The sequence below is a fragment of the Alligator sinensis genome, unplaced genomic scaffold (genome assembly GCF_000455745.1).
Source record: "Alligator sinensis unplaced genomic scaffold, ASM45574v1 scaffold1_1, whole genome shotgun sequence".
Classification (NCBI taxonomy): domain Eukaryota; kingdom Metazoa; phylum Chordata; order Crocodylia; family Alligatoridae; genus Alligator; species Alligator sinensis.
The window spans coordinates 591,095-603,846 of NW_005842556.1; the positions used below are offsets into that span (position 1 = coordinate 591,095).

Consider the following 12,752-nt stretch of genomic DNA (forward strand, 5'->3'; position numbering starts at 1 on the left):
TCCCCAACTGCTCTGCCGGCCGGTTGGCAGAGATTATGTTGCACTGGGCTTGGCCAACTGTTTTCCAACCCACAGCCCAACAGCCTCCAATCGCCCCAAAGAAAAGAGGTATCCTAGACCATGTGTGCAGCAGGCTTAATTCAGCCATGGGAGTTTGGAACATAGATAAATCTCAGAAAAACACCCAAGGAATCATGGATATATGACAAGCCATAGGTGTTCTCACTAAAGGGGGTATAATTGATAACATGGCCCTAGAATACACTGATGAGTTAGTAGCAACCATTGGCCGAGAAGCAGCACAAATAAGTTACCTTTTAATGCATGCAGCCTTTCAAGCCGATGCTAATCAAATTTGGAGCACTGTGCGCGCCCAAGTGCAGCTTTCACTTAACTTTCACTTCTCCCAGGTGATGAGAGATCTCAGACACAAAGAATGGCCTGCTGACTTAAAGCACCATGGACTACCCCCAGTTTTAACCTAATGGTTAGTTTACCGAGACACATGAAGCACAAGATGGAAGGGGTGTAGAAAGACAAAATGCTTTTTTGTCATACATGGGGTAGCAAATGGCACATGGTCCACTGCCCACCTTTTAATAACAGGACTTGGGGGAGGATGTATGCAGGACTGGGAATTACATCATCCCTTTGGGAAATTATAACCACAGAAGGCCCCAAGTATTTAACTCAATCCCCGGTATACCCTGTAAATGCCATTCTGATAGGCTTGGAAACTTTATGAAGGGTGTGACCCAATAGTACCCCCCAACATGGTTTGTATAATGACCCTACCAGCGACTCCCTATATTACCCTAGCTCAGAGAGTTTGTTGGGAAGGTTCTGGCCACTTGTACTATCCCAATGATACATTTTGGACCTCCTGCACCAGCTGCTGTGCAGAAGCTCAAGATTTTCAAGGAGCATCAGCTACTTTAAATGTCCAAGGCCAAGAAGCTACTGTAATGTGGCCAAAAACCCAACTAGAAAGTTTCACCCTTAACCTAACTCTTCCAAAATCCTGGGTTCAAGATGTAGACATGCCCCAACTAAAAGGGTGGAATGTTTAACGATGCCCGGAAATGTAAACAACTTGCCCTCATAGCCCAAGATGGAGGGCAAATTATTAAGTGTGCTACTAACATTCCCGCACTGTGCAAGTGGTATGAAGTAGCCTGTACTGTACAAATGTATACTGTCACTAAAGGTTCTCCCTTTCCATTGTTTGCAGTAGTAATAGGTTTAATCATAGGACTAATATTGCTCAATATAATCCTTAAATGTTGTTATAAAATTGGTCCTCATGTTTATGTGAAAATAAATGCTGTTGCTCGTACTAATGTTACATATGCCACCTGGCAAAAGTCATATTTGTAATTGCATCCTAATTTTACTAATCTCATGCTTTCCCCTTTCAGTATCTGGTATCCTTTTACATTGTGATCACTTCCCCCCAAATTTCCTGTCATCTTCACATCCTCTACCATTTATGTTGTGGCACCTGTCAGATTCCAACAAATCTGCTAAATACTGCTAAATACCTTGTCATCATCTTGTAGTTGATGAGAAGGACATAAAAGAAGAAGAAAAAGAAGACATCATCTACCACTTCTTCACTATTGGTCAGGGCAATATCCAAGACAGATGATCCCCTGGTTGTATCCTCAGCCTTCTGGAACATAGAATTTCCCTCCACACAAGTTAGGAATCAGCTCAACGTTTTATGTTTGGCTGAATTGTTCTTCCAGCAGATGTCTGGAAAACTGATGTTCCCCATTGGTACCATCTTGTAGCTTTGGGATAATTTGGCCACCTCATAGAAAAGTGCTCATCCACCTCCTTTTCCTGACTTTATGGCTTATAATACATCTTCACCATTATAATGGTTCTGTGTATTTCACCTTTTATCTTCACTCAAATGCATTCTTTTCTGCTCTCTTCTTCCTCCTGAACCAGGAACAAAAGCACATGTTTTCTCCTAAACCTGACCTTCCAGAACACAGTGTAACCTTCAATGTTGATGTTGGCATCATTCACCTTCCTTTTCCTCAGACTGCAAATCAGGTGCTCAGCATGAGATCACCTCTGTGTAGAACACTAATGTTACTTTTTTTCTTGGCCATGGTGGCTGGACAGGAAACTGGTTAATAGAATAAAGAAACAACCATTATGTGGGAAGTACATATGTTGAAGTCTTTGGACCTTCTGTGTGCTGAGCACATCCTCATGATAGTGGAAAGGTTGTAGATAAAGGAAATTAAAATTATTATGCTGGTTCCAAGTCCATTTAGGCTAACGAAGGCAAAGATCACCTTATTTCTGCTGGTGCCAGAGCAAGAGTTTCAATAATCGGGTGATATCATAGACAAAGTGATTGATTTGATTGGAGCCACAAAAAGATCCCCCATACATATAATCCATGTAGATCAGCACACAAAAAAAGCTGATGATATAGGGAGCTAAGAGTAGCTGGATACCGAGTCTTTTTGACATGACAATGATGTAAAGCAATAGGTTACAGATAGCTACACAGAACATGTAGATTATACACATGCCTCTTGCAGTGGAGAAAAGCCCTTTGAGATGCTGCAAGAGGCACATGTGGGAATGAAAAAAAAAATGTTCCCCATGCTGCAAATTTGAAATGCTGGGGCAAAATTAGACCCCTACATATCCAGGGGTAAAAAAAAAAAACACAGAGGAAAAAAGCAGGACAAGGCAACCAGAGGCTGGGTCCTCCATAGAGATGCTCTGATAGCCAGCCAGAGCATCTCTATGGTTGGCCTTCACCCAGTTGCTGAAGCACGCTGCCTGCCAATGTGGGGCAGACAGCATGCCAGCTTCAGGGAGCTGGACCCGGGCTCTTCTTGGTAACTAAGGGGTGGGTGGGCCTGGAGAAGTGGGGGGAGGAGACCATGGGGGGACCCTGGATGGCCCCTCTAGCTACCCCCAGCCCTCAGATGGCTGGCCCACCTGGCCTCATCCCCCACCTGCCCCCTGAACCCCCCTGATGGCTGCCCCACCCAGCTCCAGCCCCCCTCTGCCCCCCCGAGCCCCCGCTTGAATTCGAGCACTTCTATTTGAGCTGCTGCAAGAGTGTATGCTTGCATGGGTGGATGTACCACAGTGGTCATAGGCCTTCACAGCCAGCAGGTAATACTCAACAGACCTAAAGCCAATGGAAGTATAAAATTGTGTTACACATACAGCAAAGGAAATGGCTTTATTTTCTGATAACAAGCCTACCAACTGTTTGGCAGTTAAGATGGAGGAATAACAGTCGTCAGAAATGATAAATGTCTTTCCTATATAGCTAAGAGTTTGAATCCCACCTTGCTCAATTAAAAAAAAAAATTAAGCTTTAATGACAGGTTCAAGGCCAATCTTTTCATATGTAATTCTCCATATATAGTTTATATGGTTACAGTATAATTTCTTTTTCAAAACTAATGAGAGGGAGCTGAATTATGCATGAGGGGCTTTGTTTATGATAGTCTATTAGCTTGTATTCCACAATATTGAAAACTTTGAGACCAACTTCACTAGACAATGCCCCTTAGGGAACATTCCTCCCAGAGGCCACCTTAGAAAACTTAAATGTGTTTTTCCAGCTCTGGTGTTTATATAATTGCATGATGTTATGTCTCTACCTCCTAGTAAGTTCACAGAAACATTCTGCATGTTGCATGTTCTGACCAGAAGCAATGAGATCCTTGCAGGTTAAATTCTTAATGATCTGATACCCCATACCTTCAGACAATCATTTGGGTTGCAGTTACTAAGGTGAGTCTTCAATTTCATTGGCAAAAACATAGGGGATGAGGATTTTTTGCCTGGGAAGCAAATTTCAACAATAATTAAATGAGCAATAACTCTGCTTTACTTCTACAGTAGCTGTGAGTTTTCATGGAGATAGCATGATTCAGGTAGGTAAGAGATTTCTTGTTACTGGGCATACAAAGCAGGTTTAGGATAGCTTTAATGATAACAACAGTAGTCAATTACTGCTATTTACAAAGTGTGTCCTGGTCACTGTGTTTGGGACTTAGATCAGATCAAAATGTTCCGTGGTTTCCAACTTGATTTAGAGGTGACTAATAACAGATAAGAAAAGATGTGCAGGCAGGATGACATTTTTGTATGTGTGTTTTCTCCTTTAAAATTCTGCAAAATCTTCCATCCTGATCTGACTGAGTTAAGGGATGGTTCAGAGGCATATGACAACAATGATAACAGAGCTTGGAATGCAAATTGTATGAGGAGAGGCTGAAGGAGCCAGGCGTGTTCAGCTTCCAGAAAAGGTACTTAAGAGGGGACATGCTAGCAGTCTTCAAATACATGAAGGGCTGCCACAAAAAAGAGGGAAAGCACCTTTTCTCATTTGCTGCAGAGAGTAGCATGTAGACTGGTGCTTTGAAGTTTCAGCAAAGTGGGTTTAGACTGAATATCAGGAAAAACTTTTTCACTGTAAAAATAGTGAGGTAGTGGAAGAGACTTCCTAGGGTATTTGTGGACTCTTAGTCATTGGAGATGTTCAAGAATGGGTTGGAGCACCTTACACTTGTAAGTGTTAAACTTCATCTGGTTTTAGTCTGCCCAACTCTAAAGCCTATCCAGGTCCACCTTTATCTGCAACCTATCTTCTGACATGACCACACTGTCCCATAACTTGGTGTCATCTGCGAACCTGGCCAGCGAGCTTTTCACTCCCCCATCCTGCCGCTGTTCCACTAAATATTTTATACCAAATAAAGTCATGACCTGGCAAGTATGTCTTGCTTATCACTCACAAATTGCCTAACCACTGAGCTATGGGGTTATACCTACTATGTTGTTTTTGATGGTCCAGTGAACATGAAATGTATCCACCTTGGGTGCACTTACAAGTGCAATTAATGTGAAGCAATACACTCCAGAACAGCTCAGGCCAGAGTAAATTGCTCCTGGGCATAGCATCTACATGTGTGCCTGAGACATCAGCAATTGAAGCAGATGTGGGACAGGTACCCAGCTGGCTGGGCTGACCGGGGGCAATTTATGCCCCCAACCAGTGTCCACATGCACACTTCAACTCAGTTAATTACTCCACTGTAAAACAGTCCTGTCCCCAGCAGCACTATGTTATGGCAAAGTTAATTAGTTTACTGCATCCTAATTTGGGTATGCATGTAGATGGTGATGCTTTACAGAAAAACTATGCAGTCTATTCTGCACTAAACCACATGTGTAGATATGCCCACAGAGTGAAACAACTTCAACTAGATGCTTAGACAACTCTGCATCTTATGGATAGACAATTCAGTTGTGAGGTGAATAGCACAGGTTCAAATCCCTTTGTGTACTGAAAGATGTAAATATATTCTGGAAACGTGCTTTTGAGGAAACGGGAATGCTGCAACCATTACAGGTGCATTTTCAGAGAAACAGCTGCAGTCAACTCAGTTATCCTTAGCTGCTGATGTTCAAATACAATGCTTCTGCAAAACATATTTAGTTTTGAGGTTCCATTTGGCAATACTTTACAAAGAATCACTGAATGATTAATCAGTATGACAAGCCTGTTGCAAACATTAGTAGTTTGTGTGATAGAGGCTTACAAGAGCATCCATCCAGTTGTTAAAAATGGGATATAAGCCATCCTGTATTGATGTACCAGACTCTATAAGATTGTTAAATAGTTATTTATCTTTTGTAAAGTTTTCATAAATTAAACCTTAGTATAAATATATAAACCTTTCAGACTTAGTATAGAGAGAGAGAGGCAGGAATGAGATCTAGCTGCCCTTATTTGTTCCTAGCACACATTTCTCCATAAGTAGCTCTGCTGACATCAGGGAGGCTGCTTGCAGAATGAGAGACTGTTTTGAATGCCTGGTCCTTTGAAGACAAGTCCAAGTATGTTTAATACTTGAAGCTTTTATCCTTAGGATTAAAGCATGTGTTTTTCCCTTTTCAAACACCTACAGTTTTTTTTCTCTGGGAAAGATGGTAGGAATGAGTCTCAGAACACATGTTCTCTGAGCATTTATTTTTAATATGTGATTTAAGGGATCTGGGAAAGGGTCAACCAAGTCCAGTCCGCAGTTGAAGTAAATGAGAAAACTCCTTGAGGTTTGACATCACTCTCCAAATACAGGCAAACCCACTTAATGCGGTTTCGCTTAGCATACCTGATTCCCACACTGAATGGCCGGGGTGGGGAGAAGCAGTGGTGGTGGGTGGGGAAATGGCAATGGCAGGTGGGGAGGCAAGTGGCAACAAGTGGCAGGCAGGCATGAGAACAAGGCCTGTGTCGGTGCCCCAGGGCTGATGCTGGTGCCCCAGGGCCAGGGCTCGTGGGGGTCCAGGGCGAGGCAGCAGGAGCATGGGACCTTGGCTGACACGGGCTCTATGGAGCCAGGGTAGGCTGCGCCAGCAGGGAGAAGGGGGACCCAGCCTGCAGTGACCGTGGCTGTGGGTGTGACCCCCCTCACTGACCACCCAGCATAGACAGAACCAACAGCACTGCCTGCGTGGCCCGGGCCTGGGTAGGCAGCAGCGGCATCCTGGGAACCAATTATATTTATTAACATTAATTCCTCTGGCAAAATGGGTTTCGCTTAATGCAATTCCGCTTAACGTTTGTTTTTTCTGGAACCAATTAAGAGCGCTAAGTGGGAATTACCTGTATGGTCAATGTGGAACTGATGACAAGCAATGAATGACTTGTTCTAATTTCACTGGGTCATAACCCAGGCTGGCAAGGATTTGAGGAGCATGAGGAACATCCTCAGAGTCATAACTTCATTAAGGAAACCATATTACCTTACCTGAGGCTGTCAGGTACCACTGCCATGGGAGCCACACATACACCTTTTCCCAGCAATTGTCTCTAATCGATCTAAGGGGTCATTGTAGTAAGATCATATAGAAATCATTATCCTTGAAATATGGAAGTTAGCACATTTTGCCATTTTACATGGAAACTTCACAAGGTAAAGAAGAAGAAAAAAGCCAATTTCAACAACCAGGATTAATTTTGAACGTTGATTTTATTATGCTCCTTCCCTGCCCCAAATCTGTCTGACATCTGAAAGCTGCAGGTAAACAACCTGCTTTTGTTCCTTGCACCCCTTCTAAATTTGTGTTCTGGCAGAACAGTTTTCTAAAGACTGGCTTTTTTCGTACTTGAGGGATTTCTGACCATCTTTTATATCTCTCACCATTTTTAATTTCTTTGTTTTTCTTTCTTTCTCCCCCACCTTGAGGAAGGACATGTGTTTGAAAGCTTGCAGATAACAATGTTTTTGCAACTATTTAGTTGGTCTAATAAAGGATATTGCCTCTACCCAAAGGCTTCAACAAGTTAAAGAAGCACTTGCAGCTTGTTTTATAAGTTGTTTCACACCTATTATTACTTCAAATGTTCCTATTATCTGTATACATTTTTTGAGCCCTGTTAAGTTCTTCTGCGTATTAATTTTGATCAGTAATAGGTTCCTTGGGTTAAATATTAATATTCCTTGTCATGAATGGGGTAAGAAGACCCAGGTCCCACACACTCCAGGTGAATAGGCATACCCCAGGTATTTTAGGGAGGTAGATAAACACCCTCTGTTTTCTATCCCTTAGATTTCTAATGCTGTTTTTCATTTCAGCAGATGTGAGATGCTGACTACATGGCAGATAGAAATTACACCATGGTGACTGAGTTCATTCTGATGGGGCTTACGGAGCGGCCAGATATGAAAGTCATTCTCTTTGTCATTTTCCTCCTGATGTACACAGTCACTCTGGTGGGCAACATTGGGATAATCATAGTAATCCATAGTGATCCCCAACTCCACACTTCCATGTATTTTTTCCTTAACAGTCTGTCTGTGGTTGATATCTGCTTCTCCTCTGTCATTGTTCCCAGAACACTGGTGAATTTTGTGGCTGAAAAGAGAACCATTTCTTTTGCTGGCTGCACAGGGCAAGCATTCTTCTACATTGTCTTTGTGACAGCTGAGTGCTTCCTGCTGGCTGCAATGGCCTATGACAGATACATGGCCATCTGTAACCCACTACTCTATACAGCTGTTGTGACTAAGAGACTGTGTATACAGCTGGTTGCAGGGTCATATATAGGTGGCATTGTGAATTCTGTTATACAAATGACTTTCATTGTCAGGATGCCCTTCTGTAATTCCAATATCATCAATCACTTCTTCTGTGATGTTCCCCCACTCCTGTCTCTGTCTTGCTCCAACATCTACATCAATGAGATGATTCTCTTTGCCTTAGCGGGAGTAATTGAGCTCAGTACCATCTTCACCATCCTCATCTCTTACATGTTCATCTTTCTCACAATCCTGAGGATGCACTCTTCTGAGGGCAGGCACAAAGCCTTCTCCACCTGTGCCTCCCATCTGACAGCTGTTACCTTGTTATATGGGACTACGATCTTCATGTACTTACGACCGAGCTCCAGCTACTCATTGAATACAGATAAAGTAGTCTCTGTCTTCTACACAGTGGTGATCCCCATGCTGAACCCCCTGATCTATAGCCTGAGGAACAAGGATGTTAAGGAGGCTCTGAGGAGAACAGCAGAAAAAATTATGTTTATTCATTAAAACAATTATTAGCACAGCTTCACTTCAGTACATGCAAAAGTATGCACATGCCTTGCATGTAGAGTTGAAATGCTAAAACTACTGTAGAGACCCTAGCTGTCTCAGAGGGCGGGGAGCTTGTTTACAAGACTAGGTCTCTGGCTTCAGAATAACAGTGGTACAAAGTTGTTATCATTTGTTCTCTTCTCTTCCTCCATGGGGCCGGGCCCAGAGGTGGCCATCTCCCACTCAGGCTAACTTTCATTGTTTATTAGGGGGGGAAAAATCCCATTACAGATGGCTCTTATCACAGTAGTGCTCAGAGGGACTGTTTGGATAGGGAACTTCTCACCAAGGAGTCCTCCATCTGATCTCACAAAAACTTCACTTCTCACAAAAGGGATTATGGATATAGGCTCTGGAAAGTGGGTCCTGTGAGCATTTCACCCAAGCGCTGAAAAAAATGGTGAATGCAGAAGGAAAGGTATATTAATAAAGTTGTTACAACTAAGAATATTTGAAGAATTTGTTTAAGGGGAATTGTTGAAGAAATACAACAAGTTCTCACACACCAGACAACCTGGTCCTGATATTCCGTAACTCTCTCCTGCCATTACACTGGTGGAATAGGGGATTGTGTGGATTTTACAGAAGTCTCATTCAAGAAGGGTCAAAATTTCTTTATCCCTGACCATGTCCCAGGCTCCTCCCTATCTTCCATTCCAATTTGAAATCCAGGAATTGCACTTTCCAGAGCACAGAGACTGGTTCTGTCCTAGTGCAGTGCACCAAAATGTTCTGTGATGTGATGGTTCAAGCTCCTCTGAAGGCTGTAATGTCCTCTAAGTAAAAGTAGAAATAGGAAAGCCTAAAGAAATTTAACCAGGGCACCTATAGACATGATAGACCTCTGCTCAAGTGCATGCTAATTAGCATGTGTGGCAGGCCAGGAGGAGGCGCTACTACCCTTAGCCATCCACCTCACTCTGCCCAACCAAAACCACTCTTTGGGTGTCTCCCCTGGGATGTGTACATCTGGCTGACCCTCTTCCTGGAGCACACCCGCAAACCTGAGGTAATTGCTGCCACCACCCGGGCTCTGGTCTCAGTTAGGGCTCTAGCATCCTGGGGTACACAGACCCTGCAGACTTTTGGGGTGCTTAGCCCCACTTTGGTATTTTGGGGTTCTTCTGTTGGTCTGAAGTATTCAAAAGTAGCCTCCTCTACTGGTGGACAGTAAAAAGCCATGCCCGCCTTAGCTAGCTGAGCACAGAGAGCTATAAAGGCTGTGTGACCCCTCTCGCCTCTGGAATTCACAGCCAGAACACTGCATGCAGGTATCTTTTGATTTTATGAATCAGAGAGAAGGAGAACGGGGAAAGACTACAAGATAGAAGAGTATTAGAAAAAAATGCCTTCAACAAAACATAATATGTTGAGCCTTTCATCAAATATAGAGTTCAGTGATTCTTTTCATACACATCTAATTAACTTATAGCTAGCTTTCTAACTAATCTTCAGTCATACTCAATGATTTATGCAGACAGCAGCCTGAGGTACCTGCCTGACAGTCTGTCCCAAGACGACTGCCGGAGGAAGCCCGCCAGACCAGATGACCCAAAGTAGCCCAATCCTTTAAAAAGTTGTCAGCATCCCCCAGGTAGAGTGATTAGGGTCACACAGGTTGTTAAGGGAGAAACTCAGGACAAAGGAAGAGCGAGCTCCCCATTCCCTATGGATTTTTTAGAACTTAGTCACTTAGCTTGACCAGGTGGATCCAGCAGCCAGAGTTTGAAAACAGAGGGGCTGGGCAGACTCAGAGCAGGGAGGCATATGTAAAAGGGGAATTTCTTCACAGCATGTGTGGGAGCAGACTCGATTGAGTCTGCTGTAGCGTGCTAATTAGCACACCCCAGCAGCCCCCACGTCATGTGTGTTCAGTGTTCCCAATTTTGAAAATGGTGGTGGGGTGATTTAACCAAACCTCATCAAATGATCTTTAGATAAAGCACCCCTGCCACCATTTTGAAGTGCTGGATGCTGAATACACATGACGCTGTGGGCACTTTAATTAGAGCAGCTCTCAGAAATGCTCTAATTAAAATGCCATCCTTCCACCCTGGAGCACATGTATAGGTATCCTCACTGACTGTCTCCTGCTTTTGACTGGGGAGAGTTGTGGTGGATCTGTCCTCCTGGCTTTGAAGCACATAAAGTGGTTTTGGCATAATGGCTGTCCTCCACATCCAAGAAAGTGCCTTAGCCAAGGTGGTTGAGTTTAGGGGTTTGCCCTAGGGGATGCAACACCCACCTCTGACCAGGCAAACACCACCAATACCTGGACCAACAACCCAGCCCTTAGAACCACCAATCACCATTCAAGAAACAAAAGATGAGGCAACCCACCATTGTGCCAAGGCTGCACATGCTCAGTAAGAACACCTGGAGCCCTCTGGGACAGAACTGACATTGCCTGGAAGGCCCTCCCTATAGGAGATCAGAGGTATTCTGCCCCATAAAAAGGGGTAGTGAAGACTGACTCTTTGGGACGCCCTCTCCATCTGCACCAGCACCATGCCAGACCACCTACCTACCCAGAGGTCCTGCCAGCGACCCCCCTCTGGAAAACACCTACTGGACAAAGACCCCTTTCCAGTCTGGATGTGTAGCTATCACCCGCTCTTCAACCAAGGACTTGGACTCTGCTTCTCTTCCCTACCTGGACTCCAACCCTTCCACTGAGTCTCTTTCTCCTGTTGTCTGTGTGTGTGTGTGTGTGTGTGAACCAATAACTTCATGGGGCTGTGTAGCATGTTGTCTGTTTAATAAACCTGTTATTTGGACCCCTGAGTTCGGTTTTGCTTTACTATGGTTCAGCCCTGCTCCAATCTCTGTCTCATTTCTCCCTCCCGTGGCTCACTGCCACCTCCAACACCTGTCCTGAGCTCCTCTCTGCCTCCAAACCCCATTTTTTGACACTGTCTTATCCCCACTGCCTTTTCCCTTAAGCAACCAGGTTTCTGCCTCAGTTTCTTTCCTGGCTGTCTCCTCCTTGCCACCAATTATCTGCCCCACCCACCCCAATATCTCAGCTGTCTGCCTCAGCTTCTAGCCCCAGTCTACCTTAAGTAAATCCAAGCCATAGTTCCTCAGCCAGCTTTTCTGTAGTGCACTGGTTCTAATCTTGGTTCTGGCAACTTTCACTCCCTACACTTTAACTCTCTCTCTTTCACCTTAACCTTCCTCCAAGTATCCTAGGTACCTCAAGAACACACATAGGAACTTATCTGTGTGTCTGTGTAGGTGGGTTTTATGTGTGTGATCTGGTGTGTGTGTGCATATATATACAATATCATTGTGTGCATGATATACAAATTAGTGATCTGTGTCTAACTTTTGGGGTGTATAGTGTATGGGCTTGAATTGGTGATAGTTATGCATGTGCCTAGGCTAGCTTCGATGTGTATGTGCCTGAGTTGGTAGTGTGTGTGTGTGTATGAACCTACTTGATTTGTGTGTTTGTATATGTGCAATTGCATCACACCCTTCTGTCTAATAGTGCAATATTGAGATCCTGAGAGTTGGCCTGACCCCACAGGGCAACACTAGAGGACAAAAAGCTTAGGTAACTTATCTCTGGGGAGTGGTGATACATTAATGGAACTCAAGCTGGGTAGTGCACATCAGAGATAAACCTGTCCTGGAGTGGCATAACTTTAAGATGGTTAAAGGGTGCTTAAAACTAGTTTATAAGTCTTAATGCATAGACTATCCACAAAAGGCATTTGTTAATATATTATGGGGTGATAAGGGCAGCTAAAAAAGAATACTGGCCAGAGGAAAAAAAAGATGTGGTTGTGAAGGGAGTCAGTCCTGATTGTCATGATAATCATGAGATTCCACAGCAGGGAGTTAACACAGCACTGACCTAGGATATCTACAGGGCCAAGATGGAAGGCAAACAATCTTAGGCTATTGCATCCCCCAATTCTCAGTGAGATTCGTCCTTGTGCCAGTGTCAATTTTTTATCTATTCCAGTTCTAGTAGAACATGCTGTTGATTATATATCTGAGCCCTTTGGGTAGACTTCTATTTCCCTTTTTACATCAAAATGGTAGCTTTCTAGCCACCTACCTGGCATTGGCCCTAGCTTTGTGCTATAGATTTATAAGCTT

General features: G+C 43.8%; 1 protein-coding gene across 1 annotated transcript; it reads left to right on the top strand.

Moving 5' to 3' along the window:
* Window positions 1-7,658: 7,658 nt before the first annotated feature.
* Window positions 7,659-8,597, top strand: LOC102369235 (olfactory receptor 1009-like). Its single transcript, XM_006032210.1, has one exon. It carries the CDS (start codon window positions 7,659-7,661, stop codon window positions 8,595-8,597), a length of 939 nt encoding a protein of 312 aa, XP_006032272.1.
* The last annotated feature ends 4,155 nt before the right edge of the window (window positions 8,598-12,752 follow it).

Coding starts and splice junctions, on each gene's coding strand:
- LOC102369235 (XM_006032210.1), top strand. CDS start 7,659: ATGGCAGATAGAAATTACACCATGGTGACTGAGTTCATTCTGATGGGG.